We start from the raw sequence: 16,671 nt of genomic DNA, 5'->3' as shown, positions 1-16,671 counted from the left end.
CCATGTTTTAAGAATCTCACGAAACTGTTAAATTGATTCAAAAGTATAGAAAAACACATAAAAAACATTACAAACGCTGACATGATATACAATTGTAAAAATATATTAAAACTAAAGCTTTCCAACGTTTCGATGATGTTATCATTATTATCGCGGCAAAGTCAGTCACTGAGTGGCTGTTTCTTCGTGGTTGAATATAAACAAGTCAAAACAATATAATAGACATTTAGTTTCTTTGTGATTATGTAAATAACTTAGCACAGATGGAGTCAGCTTTCATGTTCAAAGCTGGTTTAAGGTTTTGAATGATCAACATTTCGTGAGTTAAAGCCGGTGACACACTAGGCGATTTTATACGCCGATCAGCGAATAAAATCGTCGATAACTGGCATGTCAGATATCGGTGATTTAATTCGCCGGCTTTCGCCTAGTGTGCTCGTTCCCGCGATTTTCTACGCTCATCGCTGCGATAATCGCCAGTAAACTCAACTAATCAGTATGGGCTATTTTATCACATGACTTTTCAAAATGTCGGATAGCAGCGATACGATGGAGCCTGGGAACAATGTTTAAGTGCCACATCGCTTCCATCGGCAAAAAAAATCGCTTAGTGTGTCTGCATCAATCGGTGACGAAGATCGCTTGCGCTTTTCGCTGACGATCATATTCGTCGCGATCGGCGAATAAAATCGCCTAGCTTGTCGCCGGCTTAAGCCATGGACCCATCTTGTTCACCGGCAGACGGCACAAAGAAACAATTGATGTCCTTAGGCAATAAAATTGGCTTGCGCCTTCAGTCTGTGTTCACAAGCCGAAAAATCGGAGACGTGTTAAAATCCAGGGAACTGAAACCAAGAATCATCAACCAATAATGTGATTTAAATGTGGTCTATGCGATATGGACTTTGTCGGGTACACCAACCGACACTTACATCAACGTGTTGCCAAACACAGTTCGCTGAATTCCTCAATTTATTGGCAAGCACATGCACGATTTGCACGGGATACTAAAAAATAATTTAACTTACAACTGTTCAGTGTTGAAAAAATGCCGCAAGTTTGACTACTTAGTTCACGTAATGTTGATTATTCAAGATGTTTAACCAGCTTTCAACGTACAAGCTGACTCCATCTGCGCCAAGTTATTTAAATAATCACAAAGAAACTAGGGGTCAGTTATTAAAAGACAGTTTAGACGGTGTTTAACAAAACTACGTGCTAAACCATTTTCAATTGTGCCAACAGTCATATCTAAACATTGTCTACTGCTAACAGTAACAGGAAGGCTTGCATCACAGCCTAGAAAACTATTTATCTACTTAAAATAAACCACTTATCAACAGATTTGGAGGCCCACTGTTTGTCTTGAGCTGCGATCCAAGGTAGACTCTGTTTAAATAACTGACCCTAAATGACATTTAGACCCTAATATTGTTTTCACTTATTTATAATCAACCACGAAAAAAACAGGCACTTTGCATTGATAACGATGATTGCATCATCGGACAGCTTTAATTCTAATTATTGTACTCAAGGTTTTCGGTAAATCTTTAACTATACGATGTAAAATATATGACGAAAAAACTAGAAAATCAAAAGTTCGATAAACTCATTCAAATTGTTGCCAAATCAATCTTAGCCAGAAAACTAACAAGGTTTTTGGGCTTTTTATTTGATATATAAAAGCGTGTACTAGTACTTCTTTTTCCTCCTTCATCAACGCTCGAGATGAATAGAAGGGAGACGAAGGAGAAATACAAATATTTTCTTAAAAATAAACATTCGCTAACATCTAATCACACAGTTTATTGTCGTTATAACATCGTTATGGACATAACGAGGATACAATTTTGCAGTGTTATAAATCTCAACGAGATTTGCCAATTGTGTGGTAAAAATATTGGGAAATAAATTTTTATAAGAGGATTTGGCTCAATAAATTTTAAGCTAGCGACTTTCACTTAAATTTATTGTTTAAGATTTTAATAAGACCAATTAGAACTAGAACTAATTGTATGTAAACAATGTATCCTCTACTTTATTCCCCCTTTACAAAGGTTTCGTTACTTGTAACAAAATGTAAGCTTGGCTATTGCTCATCATAATCAACTCACCTGTTATATTTTGTTGTTTGCTACAAAAATATATTAGGAAATTGGAGGAAAACAACATATCGAAGCTTCATCCTGGTCAATTCAGAGGCTTGGTGGACTTAAACGATTTGTAAGTAATGTCATTTATTGCCAGACTGGACTAATGTTGATTGATAAACAAACTAATAAAAGTACAATACAAATGTAAATCATCTAACAACAGTTTTATAGTGAAACATTAAACGACTCTGAAACCCTATTTGTCCTAGTTGTGTAAATGACAAAGTTCCTTTAGTGTAAGCCTCAATTGAAGAGCCCATCACTGAACACCGGCTATATGTGTGTAAAATGAAAACTTGTTATTGGTGTTCGTATACGCCTCTGAACGAAATGGAGAGTAGTGGTTCAGAATTATTTAAAGTGTCTACATGGTGACCAAATTGAAGCGCTTGTCGAGTTTCTTTTTTTTCTTTTTTTTATACCTTTTTAACTTGTTTGGTTTTTGAAGGTATCTGTCAAATAATCATATTAAAGTACTTCCCAAGCGGATTTTCAAGGGGATGAGGAGCCTTTTGTCCCTGTGAGTAGACAATGGTTAGCCCTTCGCTAGGTAAAATATCTTAGACAAGCACAGAGCAATAAATAGCTAAGTAAGTTTAAGGTCAAAAGATATACATAATTATATACCTACATATATCATATTATCCACTTCCTCGTGGGTAATTTTCAAGGATGATTTACAACACTGTGTGGGGGACTTTGCCAAAATGGTTGTGGTGCAGTTTACAATTAATGACAGAAGTGATGGGTTGTGAATGCCCCCGAAGTGAGCTAACCGGTTGGATTTGATAAGTGGTACTTACTATACTACCTACCTGTTTAATCTTTCGAGGGGACGTAACAACCTGGAGAAAACATTGGGACTCGTGTACAAATCTATGGTGCACGATAACGCATCTCTCTCGAAGATCGACAAATTCAACTATCTGAAATCGCTTCAGGATGTTGCTGCTAGTCGAGCCATTCAGGGACTTACTTTGTTACGTTCTTATTGCGATTCATCAGTAGAAAGTCTGAGAACAACGATTAAGAGGACCTCAACAAATCATTTCGGCACAAACGAATGAATTGTTACGAATGCGCGGCTTCCCAGTATCAGAGTATTCAACTTCCTTTAGATTGGCTCATGAAAAAATCAGATTACGGGACGTCCCGTCATATCAATACAGTGGATTGTTAATTCCTGTCACTATGGCCAATCTACCCAAAGAAATTAAAAGTCGTGAACGAATTGCCCGAGCAAGGACTCCACAAGCAATGTTTGGAAAATCGACGGATTACTCGACGTCATAAAAGTACAAGAATAATAAAATCTGGGAGCAGGGATGGCGTACTGGTGAGAGAACACGACTCCCACCAATGTGTCCCGGATTCTCGGACTCGACGCCTTATGTGGGTTGCGTTTCTTTTGTTTGTTCGCCTTATATGACCCGGGTTCGATTCCCGAACTCGGCGGCGCCTTATATTACGCAGAAGTAACGTCACCACAGTTATTAAGCAGCTGACCAATCAATGGCGTCGAGAATGCCTAATCGGAAGGAAAAAAAGAGCAATCTGAAACTTCAACCAAGATATGCGAAAGGTTAGCTATTTCTGTTGGAGACCCCGTCATATCAATAAACGATTCAACGACAACGGTATTTTAGCTGATTTTTTCAATTCAGTTCAATTCAATTCAATTCAAATTATTTATTCACATGTACGACGAGATTCAATACAATGCATAAAAAACAATAAACATTTATATTATAAGGAGGATTAAAAAGAATTAGGATAAATTTGTTTGGTTAAGTGTGAGCAATGTTGTAGACAGACTTACCCCTTCTTTGGCTCGTAACATTATAGTGACATCTGCCAATATTATATTGATGTGATACAATCAATACTTTCATGGAGTTGTTATTTCACAATAATAATGTTTAGGGAAGCGGACACCCACGGGACCATAATTTGGTGTCCGTAATAGCGAGAGTCCACAATAGCGGGGTCGATGAAATTGTAGACTACAACAACAAGAACAACAATTTATTTACAGATTCAGATTATATAAAGGGCTTGTCCCGCAAATCGCCACAAAGCTAGTCGAGGCGGGACAAAACGAGCACGAGAACATAATGAAAAAAAATTACTCTCGCTATTGCGGACACCAAATGATGGTCCCGTGGGTGTCCGCTTCCCAAACATTATGGTTGTGAAATAACGACTTCATAAAAGCATCGATCTTATAAAATCAATATAATATTAACAACACATATCCCTTTTTTGTAGTGACATCCACGATAATGACATCCTGAATGTCTCCTTAAAAACCTTCCAAGACGTCAAAACATTGCGATTTTTGTAAGTATAACTTTGGGTATTACTGTGTCTCTTTGGTTTTCATAGGAACTAATTTATATTCCATTTATATTTTTGCTCGCTATGTGTGAGTTTTGTGGAAAGAAAAAGAAAAACGTGGACAAAACATATAAGCTTGGAATTAATTCGTAAAGTTTTAAACGAATGATTTATTTATAGGTCGCAATCACTGTTAGAAGAACCTACGTGTAACACCTATATTAGAAGGGCGATTTACATGTTACTACTTTGTCGCATGCGACAGACTTACGACAGGCCTATGACACGAATTTTTCCTTGTAAATCAAACCTACAACTCGCCTACGACTGTCGTGTACGTCACAAAAAATGTCCTAGGGTTTTAAAAAATGCCTTAACATCCCATGAAGCGAGCAGTGCGATATGGAAATCGCATGCGACAGTCGTATAAGCAAAAGTTGTACCGTCTAAATCGACCTTAAATATAGTTCTGTCTCACGTTACATCAATTAAAAATATCCTAGAAGACAATATTTGTTATTCAACGTGATTGCCTTGTGCCATTCAAAGAAAAATTACAAACAAAATTACCATGATGGATGGGTGAATGGATTGATTGGTTAATTGTTTGATGAAAGGTTGAATGAATCATTGATTGATTGATTGATTAATTGATTGACTGCTTAATTTATTGATTCACTGACGACTGATTAAATGATTGATTGATTGATTGATTGATTGATTGATTGATTGATTGATTGATTGATTGATTGATTGATTGATTGATTGATGGTTTTTGTTGTTGTTGTTGTTGTTGTTGTTGCTGGTTCTCGTTCCTGCTTCGAGGGTTTTCTCCGGGTACTCCGGTTTTTCTCCCTCCACAAAAACTAAACCAACATTTCCAACTTCCAATTAGACCTAGAAACAGTGGAGAGAAGAGCCACTGTGTAGATTCAACTGGAATTTCCGTTATTATTGTTATCATAAGTGATTCAATTTGAAGAAGACAGTAGTGAGGCGTTCTAGGAATAGCCCGCCGTTACAGTACGGTGTTTGTTGACTAGGCATTTCAATGAACTTTACTTCCTTAAAACTGTACTGAGTCTCTCGTTTGTATGGGAAAATATCTAACCGCCTACAGCTCTACTTTTACTTAAACTCCATTGCGCTAAGAGCAGAGCTGTAAATGTTAAGTATCATTTGTGCAAAAATATGTCAACTTAGCCGGCGTTCAACCCCACTTAATTTCTTTCATTAATAAGCCAAGTGTCATGACGTCACCTGACGTGAAAATTACATCCCTAATCAAAATCCACCTTCTTGGCTCGATTTTTACACAACCCAAGAAAACCGCTTAACGTGACTCCAAAATAATCAAGACCAATTATCAAATGCTACCATGGAATAAAAATGCGAAGTAGCGACGCTACACGTTTTCCCATGGAAACACATGGTGTATCATATTCTTTCGTGTAAATATTAGGTAAGGTCACAGAGGTTGGTGCTGTTGCTTCAAATATTAGGAAAGTTGCGATCTTCTAAAGTTAGCCCATCCCCCACCAGGCTGAACAGGGTTATTTTGAGACCTAACTCGCCAAAGATTTATCCTGACAGCGGGAGGTTGTGTGAATGTTTGAATATCTTAACATTATTTCCAAAGCTACACTACTCGGGCTTTAAATTACGCGAGCAATTCAGCGCCTAAATAAGTTACATATTTATGTGTTGAATTTCAGATTTATGCATTATAACCTGATGGCTGAACTTCCTGTGGGTTTTTTCGCTGGAATGGACAACATCACACACATGTAATATTCTTTGATAAAATAATTGTCATAAACCTACGCAATTCATCGGACTAATATAAGCGAAGTTCTCTTTGACTAGTCCTGAGTTTCCAATAAAGAATACCCAAACAAATTTTATTGTGAAAACCGGTCTACGGACTTTCAGAGTTAATACCTACTGTACAGCAAAAGGGACTGGAGTCTCAATATTTCATAATAGCTTCATGAAAAGAAGATGGAAACTTCACCAATGATGACATGTTTAACTGCTGTCAATGATCGTAGGAAACCTATTGAAAACTAGGAAATTTAGCTCTGTTCATATACGAAATCCTGTTGTTAGCTGTAATTGGCAGGTTTTAATTCATTTTCAGGTGTTAGGCTCAGGGAAAACTAGGAATCACTGTTTTAACAAAAATGCACCTGTGAAATCCTAAAACGCTAACAGGGTCATGTTATGTCATATGCCCACATTTGTCGCAATTTATCTAGCAATAAGCAAACCTTACGCATTGTCAGCACGCAAATAAAAGTTTTATCAAACGCTTTACAGACTAATTCAACCAATTGCGCAGTCACATGAAGCGACCCTTGACGTTCCTTTTTTAAATTGTTAATTTTTTGGCCTTTATGATCATCTTGCAGAATACTTGATACCAACCTGATGTGCTGCCATGCGGAATTCAAGGAAGACGCCGGCTGTGCTTTTCTCATCAATGACAATTTTGCAAGCTGTGACAGTATGTTTCGGAACGTAAACCCAAAAAGGTGCATCTGGGTGGTTGGAATTTTGTCGATTCTTGGGGCTGTGCTTGTGATAACCTGGCGAGTGTTCTTTAAAGAAAAGAATGTCGTGCAAACGATTCTGTTGATGCACGTTGCGGTTGCGGATGGACTGATGGGAGTGTACCTTATTACTGTCGGGTTAATGGATGCTGTCTGGTCTGGTGAATATTATCTGCACGACTTTGAGTGGCGAACCGGTTTCCGATGCCAGATGGTAGGGGGAATGTCGGCGATGTCCAGCCAGGTATCCATCATGGCACTGGCGCTCCTCGCGATTGAGCGAGTGAAGAAGATCGTGTTCCCTTATCAATTCAAGGGACTCACTCGAAAGAAGGCCCATAAGTTTTGCCTTGCCATCTGGGTGATCGGTTTCCTTTTTGCTTATCTGCCAACCTTCGGCATCCGCTATTTCCATGACCATGACAAAAGCATATTCTACTATGGTAAATCAGTCGTGTGTATCCCCCTTCAGCTTGACCCTGACTTTATTTCGGGATGGGAGTATTCAATTGCCGTATTTGTGGGTTTGAATGTGGCTCTGGTTATAGATAGATAGATAGATAGATAGATAGATAGTTTAATAATCAATACATGGCAGCCCGAAGGCTGAATTGCGTATTTACAATTAATAAAATCGATAAAAAGTACATATAAAACTAGGTACAATAAATAAAGATATAAAAAATATGATAAAAAGGGAAACTAAGAATCTATATATATACATTATCAATACAGGATCTAATAATAAAACTATTTCTAAAACGATCTGTCTTGCATTTGGGTACGGTAAAACGCCTGTTGCACCTTAGAGTGTAACGTGACGGTCCACTAAATGGTATTAACCAGTTCAGACGGTGTTCTGGGTCCTTAATAATGGTGTCAAAAGCATTAGTGCATAGTCCCGTGATGAAATCTGCAATGGGGACAATGTTCACTAGTTCGATGGCCTCCTGGTAGGGTAGTCCTGAGCATATTATAGACATGGCCCGCTTTTCGACACGCACCAACTCGTCTTTTAGGTACTTTGGCAGGGCGTAAAAAAAGACAGGCGCTGCGTACGTAAGAACAGAGCGTATACAAGCAGTGTAAAAGGTGGACATGTCCTGCCGAGGAACTCTTGATCTCTTTAACTGCACTAAGAAATACAGACGCTTTGACGCTTTCTTTATGACGTCACTAACATGTTCGTTCCACGTAAGGTTGCTCGATATGGTCAAACCCAGTAGTTTAGCACTAGTCACCCTCTCTAGTTCTTTACCATCTACTACGATAGACGCAAACTGGGGCTCATCTTTTGCAAAAGATATCCTGAGCTCCTTACACTTGTCGCTATTGAGTTTGACTCTGTTCTGCGTAGACCACTCGGCAACCTTGTCCGCAATCTCCTGGGCATGACTTCGGTTGCCCTTGGCAACGACTTCTGATGCGGTCGTATCGTCGACATATTTCCATACATTAGCTAAATTATCAACATCTAAATCATTTATGATTTATTATTGTTATTATTGTGGCGTACTCCATGATTTTGTACAAGACCTGCATGTCGAGATGGCGGCTCACCCGTCAAGGTACGAGAAGGGAACGAAAAGCCAGGGCAAGAGATGCCAAGAGAGAAACGTCCCTCGCCAAACGTGTGTTTTGGATTATTTTAACCGACCTTGTATCCTGGATCCCGATTGTGGTGATTGGTTTGAAGTCGGTGTTAAACGAAGCCTTTGAGCCACCTGACGATATCGCCGTGTGGATTGCTGTCTTTGTCCTACCAATTAACTCAGCAATGAATCCAGTGCTCTACACCTTTGCAACCCCACAGGTATGCAGTAACCCCTTGTACCCTTCATTAGACAATCTACAAAGACAAAATTCAGCTAATCCAAGAATAGACTCTTCATTTATCACACATTGACTGAATCTAGCTAACATTGGGGGAACACTGACTTACTTTAATAGTACAATCTGCATAAGTGTTGATTAACTAAACCTAGGTTTGTACAACTTCAGTAGTGCAGGAGAAACCATACTTACCGCTTTACGCCCAGGAATAACAGATCCCGGCATCTTTTATATTCTCATTTATCGCAAAAACTTCTCAATACCACAAAATTGACAAAAAGTACCGCCAAGCAATAAAAAAGAGCAATTTAAAAATGTAATATTAGCGGTAAGGTGATCAAGTAAGTCATTAAGGCAGACAAAAATTAAAACGCAGAAAATAATGTTTTGCTATGCTAGCATCAAATTAAATTTGAGGACGGGTCGCAGTGTAGGATGGTTCAAAGTTCATGTTGGCCGATTCCGTTCCCTCGCTTAGTGTGATCATGATTGTTTGCTTTATCATATTGATAGCTTGTGTTAAATTGCATAAATTAAAATGATTAATTAAAATTTTAAAAATTAACTAAACGGCTTATTTGTCAGGTGCGAGGGATCTTAAAACAGAAAATGCTAAAGCTCTGGTGCTATTTGCGCGGAATTCCTCTCTGTGGTCGGGGCGATGAAGGTAAGTACAATTTAACTCTGCTTATAAACTCAATCATGCAAAATAAAACTTCCATGTGAACTTGTCTATCGATATTGCTATGTATTCTAAACGCCCCACAGGGAACCAGCTTTGGGTTGTTCGCAGCGAGTGCCTCAAAAACTAAAGCTTTTGAAGTTAAATTAAGTTTTTACTACCATTCACACGTTTATGTTGCTTGTACTGAATAGAACAAGGAGGGGAAGAGGAACATGATGAATCGGAAGACGAGGACACTGACGACTATGAGAGCGACCAGGGTAAATTTATCTGCCATTACAATACAATTTGCCGCCTTATTTTTGTTTATTTTATCCTTTTCAGTCGGAGTGTGTACTATGCGCTGTGCACTAGTAGTGTGTCACCCTTTTAAACACTGGTCTCCGTTCTTTTCCTGGTTATAGATTTGTCTTCATTTTGTAAGATCCTTCTGTACTTATGCCTAATAAATTATTATAAATCTGTTGTAATTCTTTCTGGCTTTCCTTTAATTTGCCAGAAGACGAGCAAGTCCATGAAATGCTGGAGATGCAAGTTCTCGGTCAAGCAGCTGCTGAGCAAGGTGGTTTGAGTAGTAATCTAGTGCTGTGTACCATTACAGAATACCGAGAGAATAACAATGAAAACTTGAAGAAAGATATATTCGTGCAATAAACGGATCTTCGAAATGTAAAAGCTAGCTTGTAATCAGAAAAAGGTATTCTTTGAGAATGATGTATTCTTCAGTGAATAGCGGAGGCATACTCGGAAAAAGGAAATTCGAGTGCTCCTTTAAGGAGTCAAACCTAAGACCTTCCGATTACTAGCTCTGATGCTCTACCACTGAGATACAGTAGACTTGTAGGAGCTAAGGCCATAAATTAGGTTCATGGGACAAACATTCTCCCTACTGCTAGGATTTGAATGTCAATGTGTAGCATAGGTCCAATTTTATTACTCATGTTGATGGCTTATGTCAGGTTTTTTTTTCTCTTTTGTCCATTTTTTTTTTCATAAGACTATAAATAGTTTTGCACCATATTCGTCACTGAAACGTCAAATGAGTATTAGGATTATCTAAATATCCTTTTAAACTATTTAATATGACTTCTTCCCTTTTATTGCTTTCAGATTTAGAGGTAGGGGATGCATCATCGGACACAGATACGCTTGTATTACACCCTAAAGCTTCTCCTTAATTAATAAGTTAGTTCTCGACAAAGCTTCTCATAACTCCTCCATCTTAAGATAGGATGACCTTTTTTAATACCATAATAAATTTCAGCGCTTAGAGAACATATTATCAGTCAATGAAAATCAAAATCAATCGGAACTTAAAGAAAAGCTTCTGTATTGATAAATACCCACTATAAAGCTGCCGATTAAATGATACCAGCTTCCTCAGGAGACCTGTATTACGAAAGTGACTCTATTTAATCTTTACTAAGAAGTACAACAGCCTTAACCATTATGTTTCTTATTAATGCAGATTATGAACGGGAGGAGCCAGTGATCGTCGAAGCACGAGGTAAAGCACTTCATTTATTCACAGCTTTTAAGAGAAAACAGATGATAATTTAGAGGTCCTCAGTTGCGAGTATTCTGTACGGTTTTCGTAGCTGCTGCAAGTAATGAGATTGCTATCCCGTCAATAACAAGATAATGCCAGCATCGCCATAGAACTTAAGAAAAAATTCGCTGAAAGTCACAACCGAACAGTATAAATCAATATTATAATTGTTATGAAAGAAATGTGATGGTAAATTTCCAGCCTGGTGAATGAATGAGAATGATGATTATTCTAAAAAGTGACGCAGGCATACTCGGAAAAAAGAAATCCGAGTGCTCCTATTAGGAGTCGAACCTAAGACCTTCCGATTACTAGTTCGGATGCTCTACCATTGAGCTACAGGAGACTCGTGGGAGCTAATGCCATTAAACTAGGTTCATGGGACAAACATCCTGCATACTGCTAGGATTTGAATGTCGAACGTGTGGTATATAAAAGAAATGTGATGGTAAATTTCCAGTCTGGTGAATGAATGAGAATGATGATTATTCTAGAAAGTGACGCAGGCATACTCGGAAAAAAGAAATCCGAGTGCTCCTATCAGGAGTCGAACTTAAGACCTTACGATTACTAGTTCGGATGCTCTACCACTGAGCTACAGGAGACTCGTGGGAGCTAAGGCCATTAAACTAGGTTCATGGGACAAACATCCTGCATACTGCTAGGATTTGAATGTCGAACGTGTGGTATATGAAAGAAATGTGATGGTAAATTTCCAGCCTGGTGAATGAATGAGAATGATGATTATTCTAGAAAGTGACGCAGGCATACTCGGAAAAAAGAAATCCGAGTGCTCCTATCAGGAGTCGAACCTAAGACCTTCCAATTACTAGTTAATTCGGATGCTCTACCACTGAGCTACAGGAGACTCGTGGGAGCTAAGGCCATTAAACTAGGTTCATGGGGCAAACATTCTGCATACTGCTAAGCTTTGAATGTCGAACGTGTGGTATATGAAAGAAATGTGATGGTAAATTTCCAGCCTGGTGAATGAATGAGAATGACGATTATTGTAGAAAGTGACGCAGGCATACTCGGAAAAAAGAAATCCGAGCGCTCCTATGAGGAGTCGAACCTAAGACCTTCCGATTACTAGTTCGGATGCTCTACCACTGAGCTACAAGTGACTCGTGGGAGCTAAGGCCATTGAACTAGGTTCATGGGACAAACATCCTGCATACTGCTAGGATTTGAATGTCGAACGTGTGGTATATGAAAGAAATGTGATGGTAAATTTCCAGCCTGGTGAATGAATGAGGATGATGATGATTCTAGAAAGTGACGCAGGCATACTCGGAAAAAAGAAATCCGAGTGCTCCTATCAGGAGTCGAACCTAAGACCTTCCGATTACTAGTTCGGATGCTCTACCACTGAGCTACAGGAGACTCGTGGGAGCTAAGGCCATTAAACTAGGTTCATGGGACAAACATCTTGCATACTGCTAGGATTTGAATGTCGAACGTGTGGTATATGAAAGAAATGTGATGGTAAATTTCCAGCCTGGTGAATGAATAAGAATGATGATTATTCTAGAAAGTGACGCAGGCATACTCGGAAAAAAGAAATCCGAGTGCTCCTATCAGGAGTCGAACCTAAGACCTTCCAATTACTAGTTCGGATGCTTTACCACTCAGCTACAGGAGACTCGTAGGAGCTAAGGCCATTAAACTAGGTTCATGGGACAAACATCCTGCATACTGATAGGATTTGAATGTCGAACGTGTGGCATATGAAAGAAATGTGATGGTAAATTTCCAGCCTGGTGAATGAATGAGAATGATGATTATTCTAGAAAGTGACGCAGGCATACTCGGAAAAAAAAATCCGAGTGCTCCTATCAGGAGTCGAACCTAAGACCTTCCAATTACTAGTTAATTCGGATGCTCTACCACTGAGCTACAGGAGACTCGTGGGAGCTAAGGCTATTAAACTAGGTTCATGGGGCAAACATTCTGCATACTGCTAAGCTTTGAATGTCGAACGTGTGGTATATGAAAGAAATGTGATGGTAAATTTCCAGCCTGGTGAATGAATGAGAATGACGATTATTGTAGAAAGTGACGCAGGCATACTCGGAAAAAAGAAATCCGAGCGCTCCTATGAGGAGTCGAACCTAAGACCTTCCGATTACTAGTTCGGATGCTCTACCACTGAGCTACAGGAGACTCGTGGGAGCTAAGGCCATTAAACTAGGTTCATGGGACAAACATCCTGCATACTGCTAGGATTTGAATGTCGAACGTGTGGTATATGAAAGAAATGTGATGGTAAATTTCCAGCCTGGTGAATGAATGAGAATGGTGATTATTCTAGAAAGTGACGCAGGCATACTCGGAAAAAAGAAATCCGAGTGCTCCTATCAGGAGTGGAAGCTAAGACCTTCCAATTACTAGTTCGGATGCTCTACCACTGAGCTACAGGAGACTTGTGGGAGCTAAGGCCATTAAACTAGGTTCATGGGACAAACATCCTGCATACTGCTACTGAATATACTACTGAACTTGTGGTACGTGCGGTACGTGGGGTATAGGTTCGACTCCTGATAGGAGCAGTCGGATTTCTTTTTCCGAGTATGCCTGCGTCACTTTCTAGAATAATCATCATTCTCATTCATTCATCAGGCTGGAAATTTACCATCACATTTCTTTCATATACCACACGTTCGACATTCAAATCCTAGCAGTAAGCAGGATGTTTGTCCCATAAACCTACTTTAATGGCCTTAGCTCCCACGAGTCTCCTGTAGCTCAGTGGTAGAGCATCCGAACTAGTAATCGGAAGGTCTTAGGTTCGACTCCTGATAGGAGCACTCGGATTTCTTTTTTCCGATTTCCGAGTATGCCTGCGTTACTTTCTAGAATAATCATCATTCTCATTATAATTGTTATTAGCTTACGGGCTGGCACAGAGTCATTGTTTTAGAAAACGCAGATGAAGGAAACAGCTATTTGCTTCGCTTTCTCGAGCAATAATGTATAAAAGCACCTGGGAAAACGCCTCTAGGACTGTGCTTTGATATCCAATAGTTTGGAATATGATTAGATCGTAAATTAAAAACCCAAATTAAAACGAAACTACCTGGTTTCTTTACTGAGTTGTAGTTTCCCACTTATTTCCGCATTTTAATCTGTTTTACAATTGTTGTATTGAATACTTTAAAACAGAATACTTCATATAAGCGTGTTTTGCTATTAACTCAGACCCTGGTACCGAGATGATAGACCAAGGAGGAAAAGATGACGAAGGCAAAGAGCCAGTAAAAATACCAGGAACAAAAGATGAAGCAGAGCCAGAAGCTGGTGAAAATCATAGCAAAGCTGAAACTGACGCTGAAGTGAAACCAGAGATAGAGGCTGGAACAACAGGAGGGAAGGGCGATGCTCATCAGGAAACGGATGAAACGGAAGATGGTCAAGCTGGACAAGAAGCGGCTAAAGCTGAAGGAGGAGAGGCTGCGACAATAGAGGCTAAGGATCAGGTAGCAGGAGCAGAGTTTAAAGTAGCAGCAAGGGAAGAAGCTGAAGAGGTAGCGACAACAGGTGAAGATAAAACACCAGGAGCGGATAGCAAAACAACTGAGGCTAAAGGTGAGGCAGACAAGGCTGTTGGCAAGGCACTGGGCGCTGAAGATGCAGTAATGAAAACAGAGGTGAAAATAGAGGAAACTGATGAAATCAAAGAAAAGGAAGTGAGAGAGGAAACAGCTGAAACTGTAGACGGAGAATTTGAAACTGAGGTTGAAACAGAAAAGGCTGAAGGTAAGACCACAGATGCGGAAGGTGAAGCTGTAGGAGTCAAGGTCAAAATGATTGAGGCTACAGATAACTCCGCAGATGCAGAGGATGAAGCTGTGCACGTCGAGGAAGAGATAGAGACTGAAAATGGATCACTGGGGTGTGACGATAAAGTTGGCAAAGATGAAAACAAAGCTGAGAACATCATTGGTGAAGCAGTGGCAGCCAAAGGTGAAACAGTGAAAGCAGAAGATCAGGCAGCTGAGGATGAGGATGAGGCAGTGAAAGGTGAGAATGAAACAGAGGTGGCTAATGCTGAAGAAGCTGGAGCTGAGAGTGGAGCATGGGAATCTAAGAAAGAAGTAGCGGAAGCTGAAAAAGCAGAGAAAGTTGATGTTGAGGCAGTAGAGACTGAAGATGAAGAAAGGAAAGCCCAGGATGATGAAGAAGAGATAAACGGAGAAACAGAGCAAGTTGAAGGCGAGGCAACGGAGGTTGAAAGTGAAGTAAGAAAAGCCCTGGATGAAACAAAAGAGGTAAGGGAAGATGCAGAAGAAGCTAAAGCTGAGGTATCAGAATCTGAGGGTGAAGCCTCAGAAGATCTAGGCGAAGTGTTGGAAGCTCAAGGAGAAAAGGGAGTTGATTTTGAAGCAAAGGCGGCTGAGGATGAACAAGTCGAGATTGAACATCAAGAAGCGAAAACGCAGGATGAAGGATCAAAGATAAATGGAGAAGCAGTGGAAGCGAAAGATGAGGTATCGGAATCGGAGGTTGGAGCTCCAGAAGCTCAAGGTGAAGTGGCAGAAGCGGCTGATCGAAAGGGGTTTCCTTTTGAGGAATCGAAGGCTGAGGATGGATCATTAGAAGCAGTGACAGCCAAAAGTGAAGCAGTAGAAGCTAAAGATGAAACAACTGAAGCTGAAAGTCAAGTACCTGACACAGCAGGTGATGGAGGCATAGGTAAGGTTTTAAAATAAAAGTGAAAGTTGGTGGTTCTTAGTTCTTTACTTAAAGAGGTAATATTGTTTGAAGTCATTTCCCTTTCGATCCCGAGTCCTATTCCTTTAATTAATGAATTCATCCACCTTTTTGTGGCGATGCACATTAAAAAAAAAAAGAATAAAATGTAAAGCTACTGTTACATACTCATGTGAGTTATCTATTTCGGCAATATTTTTGGAAAGAAAAATGCATTTTCATTACAGTTTAAAACAATTTATGATCAACCTACCTAAAATAATTTCCCATGGTATCATTAAATTCAACTATAATTGCTCTACCAGCGCAAATGGTTTCGTTTTGTGGCGGTGACTCTCATTTTCAAAAGTTGTACACGTTCTAAGCAAGTGCTGGCAAACTCCGCCTAGCCCCGGGTTAGCTCTAGACGCCTCACTCTACTGGAAAAGGCAGGGATTGTTTGGTTCGGATCGGCTTGTTTTTAGCGTTTAGAATAACCAATTTTTGTTGTTATTTCAGATCCAGGGCAAAAGAAAAAAGAGAAGTTTGGAAATTGTAAAGAGCAACCATCACAAGATAAGGGATCGTCCTGACTCCCGATTAAGACACAGCTGTCTTTGACACTAGGTTGTAAACTACTCTAACTGAACACTCGACGATCATTTTCCCGACGTTTACTTTGAATCGTCATACCCTTATTTTATCCGTAGTATGATGTAGCTGGATGATAAGACAAACGTATATCTACCTGTGTAGCTTATCATTGCAGAGATGGATGCTGTTAATCTCGTATTATGTACACTGCTAGGTATTAATGTAAAATGTCAAATATTGGTAAACACTGTTAGGTAGGAAGAAGGGTTTTTGTAT

The 16,671-nt window shown here is 39.5% G+C and overlaps 3 protein-coding genes across 3 annotated transcripts in view; 2 read left to right on the top strand and 1 right to left on the bottom strand.

Moving 5' to 3' along the window:
- The window catches only part of LOC146474063 (uncharacterized), an 18,579-nt gene extending 10,981 nt beyond the window's left edge, over positions 1-7,598 (top strand). Inside the window, exons 8-11 of the mRNA XM_085117300.1 lie at positions 2,152-2,223; positions 4,422-4,493; positions 6,206-6,277; positions 6,902-7,598. Coding sequence (XP_084973426.1) covers positions 2,152-2,223; positions 4,422-4,493; positions 6,206-6,277; positions 6,902-7,598 — 913 coding nt within the window. The remainder of the gene's footprint in view (positions 1-2,151; positions 2,224-4,421; positions 4,494-6,205; positions 6,278-6,901) is intronic.
- LOC146474062 (uncharacterized) lies at positions 7,594-8,526 on the bottom strand (the record flags this gene model as incomplete). Its single annotated transcript, XM_085117369.1, has 1 exon — positions 7,594-8,526. A coding segment is annotated over one exon (774 nt), but the record flags the coding sequence as incomplete, so codon positions are not given.
- Positions 8,527-8,546: 20 nt separating this feature from the next.
- Positions 8,547-16,394, top strand: LOC146474061 (uncharacterized). Its single transcript, XM_085117299.1, has 7 exons — positions 8,547-8,855; positions 9,461-9,542; positions 9,752-9,820; positions 10,060-10,122; positions 11,029-11,067; positions 14,311-15,804; positions 16,321-16,394. The coding sequence occupies exons 1-7, from the start codon at positions 8,562-8,564 to the stop codon at positions 16,392-16,394; spliced, it is 2,115 nt and encodes a 704-aa protein (XP_084973425.1). The 5' UTR covers positions 8,547-8,561.
- Positions 16,395-16,671: the final 277 nt, after the last annotated feature.

This window comes from Pavona decussata, unplaced genomic scaffold (genome assembly GCF_977016875.1).
Source record: "Pavona decussata unplaced genomic scaffold, jaPavDecu1.1 SCAFFOLD_91, whole genome shotgun sequence".
Lineage (NCBI taxonomy): Eukaryota > Metazoa > Cnidaria > Anthozoa > Scleractinia > Agariciidae > Pavona > Pavona decussata.
Note: the sequence above shows the minus strand (reverse complement) of the source record. Positions and strands in the feature narration are given on the sequence as shown.

Bases quoted from the DNA above. Each gene is read 5' to 3' on its own strand.
- LOC146474061 (XM_085117299.1), top strand. From the start codon at position 8,562: ATGATTTTGTACAAGACCTGCATGTCGAGATGGCGGCTCACCCGTCAA. The intron at 8,856-9,460 runs GTATGCAGTAAC...CTTATTTGTCAG, and splicing joins ACACCTTTGCAACCCCACAG to GTGCGAGGGATCTTAAAACA. The intron at 11,068-14,310 runs GTAAAGCACTTC...CTATTAACTCAG, and splicing joins AGTGATCGTCGAAGCACGAG to ACCCTGGTACCGAGATGATA.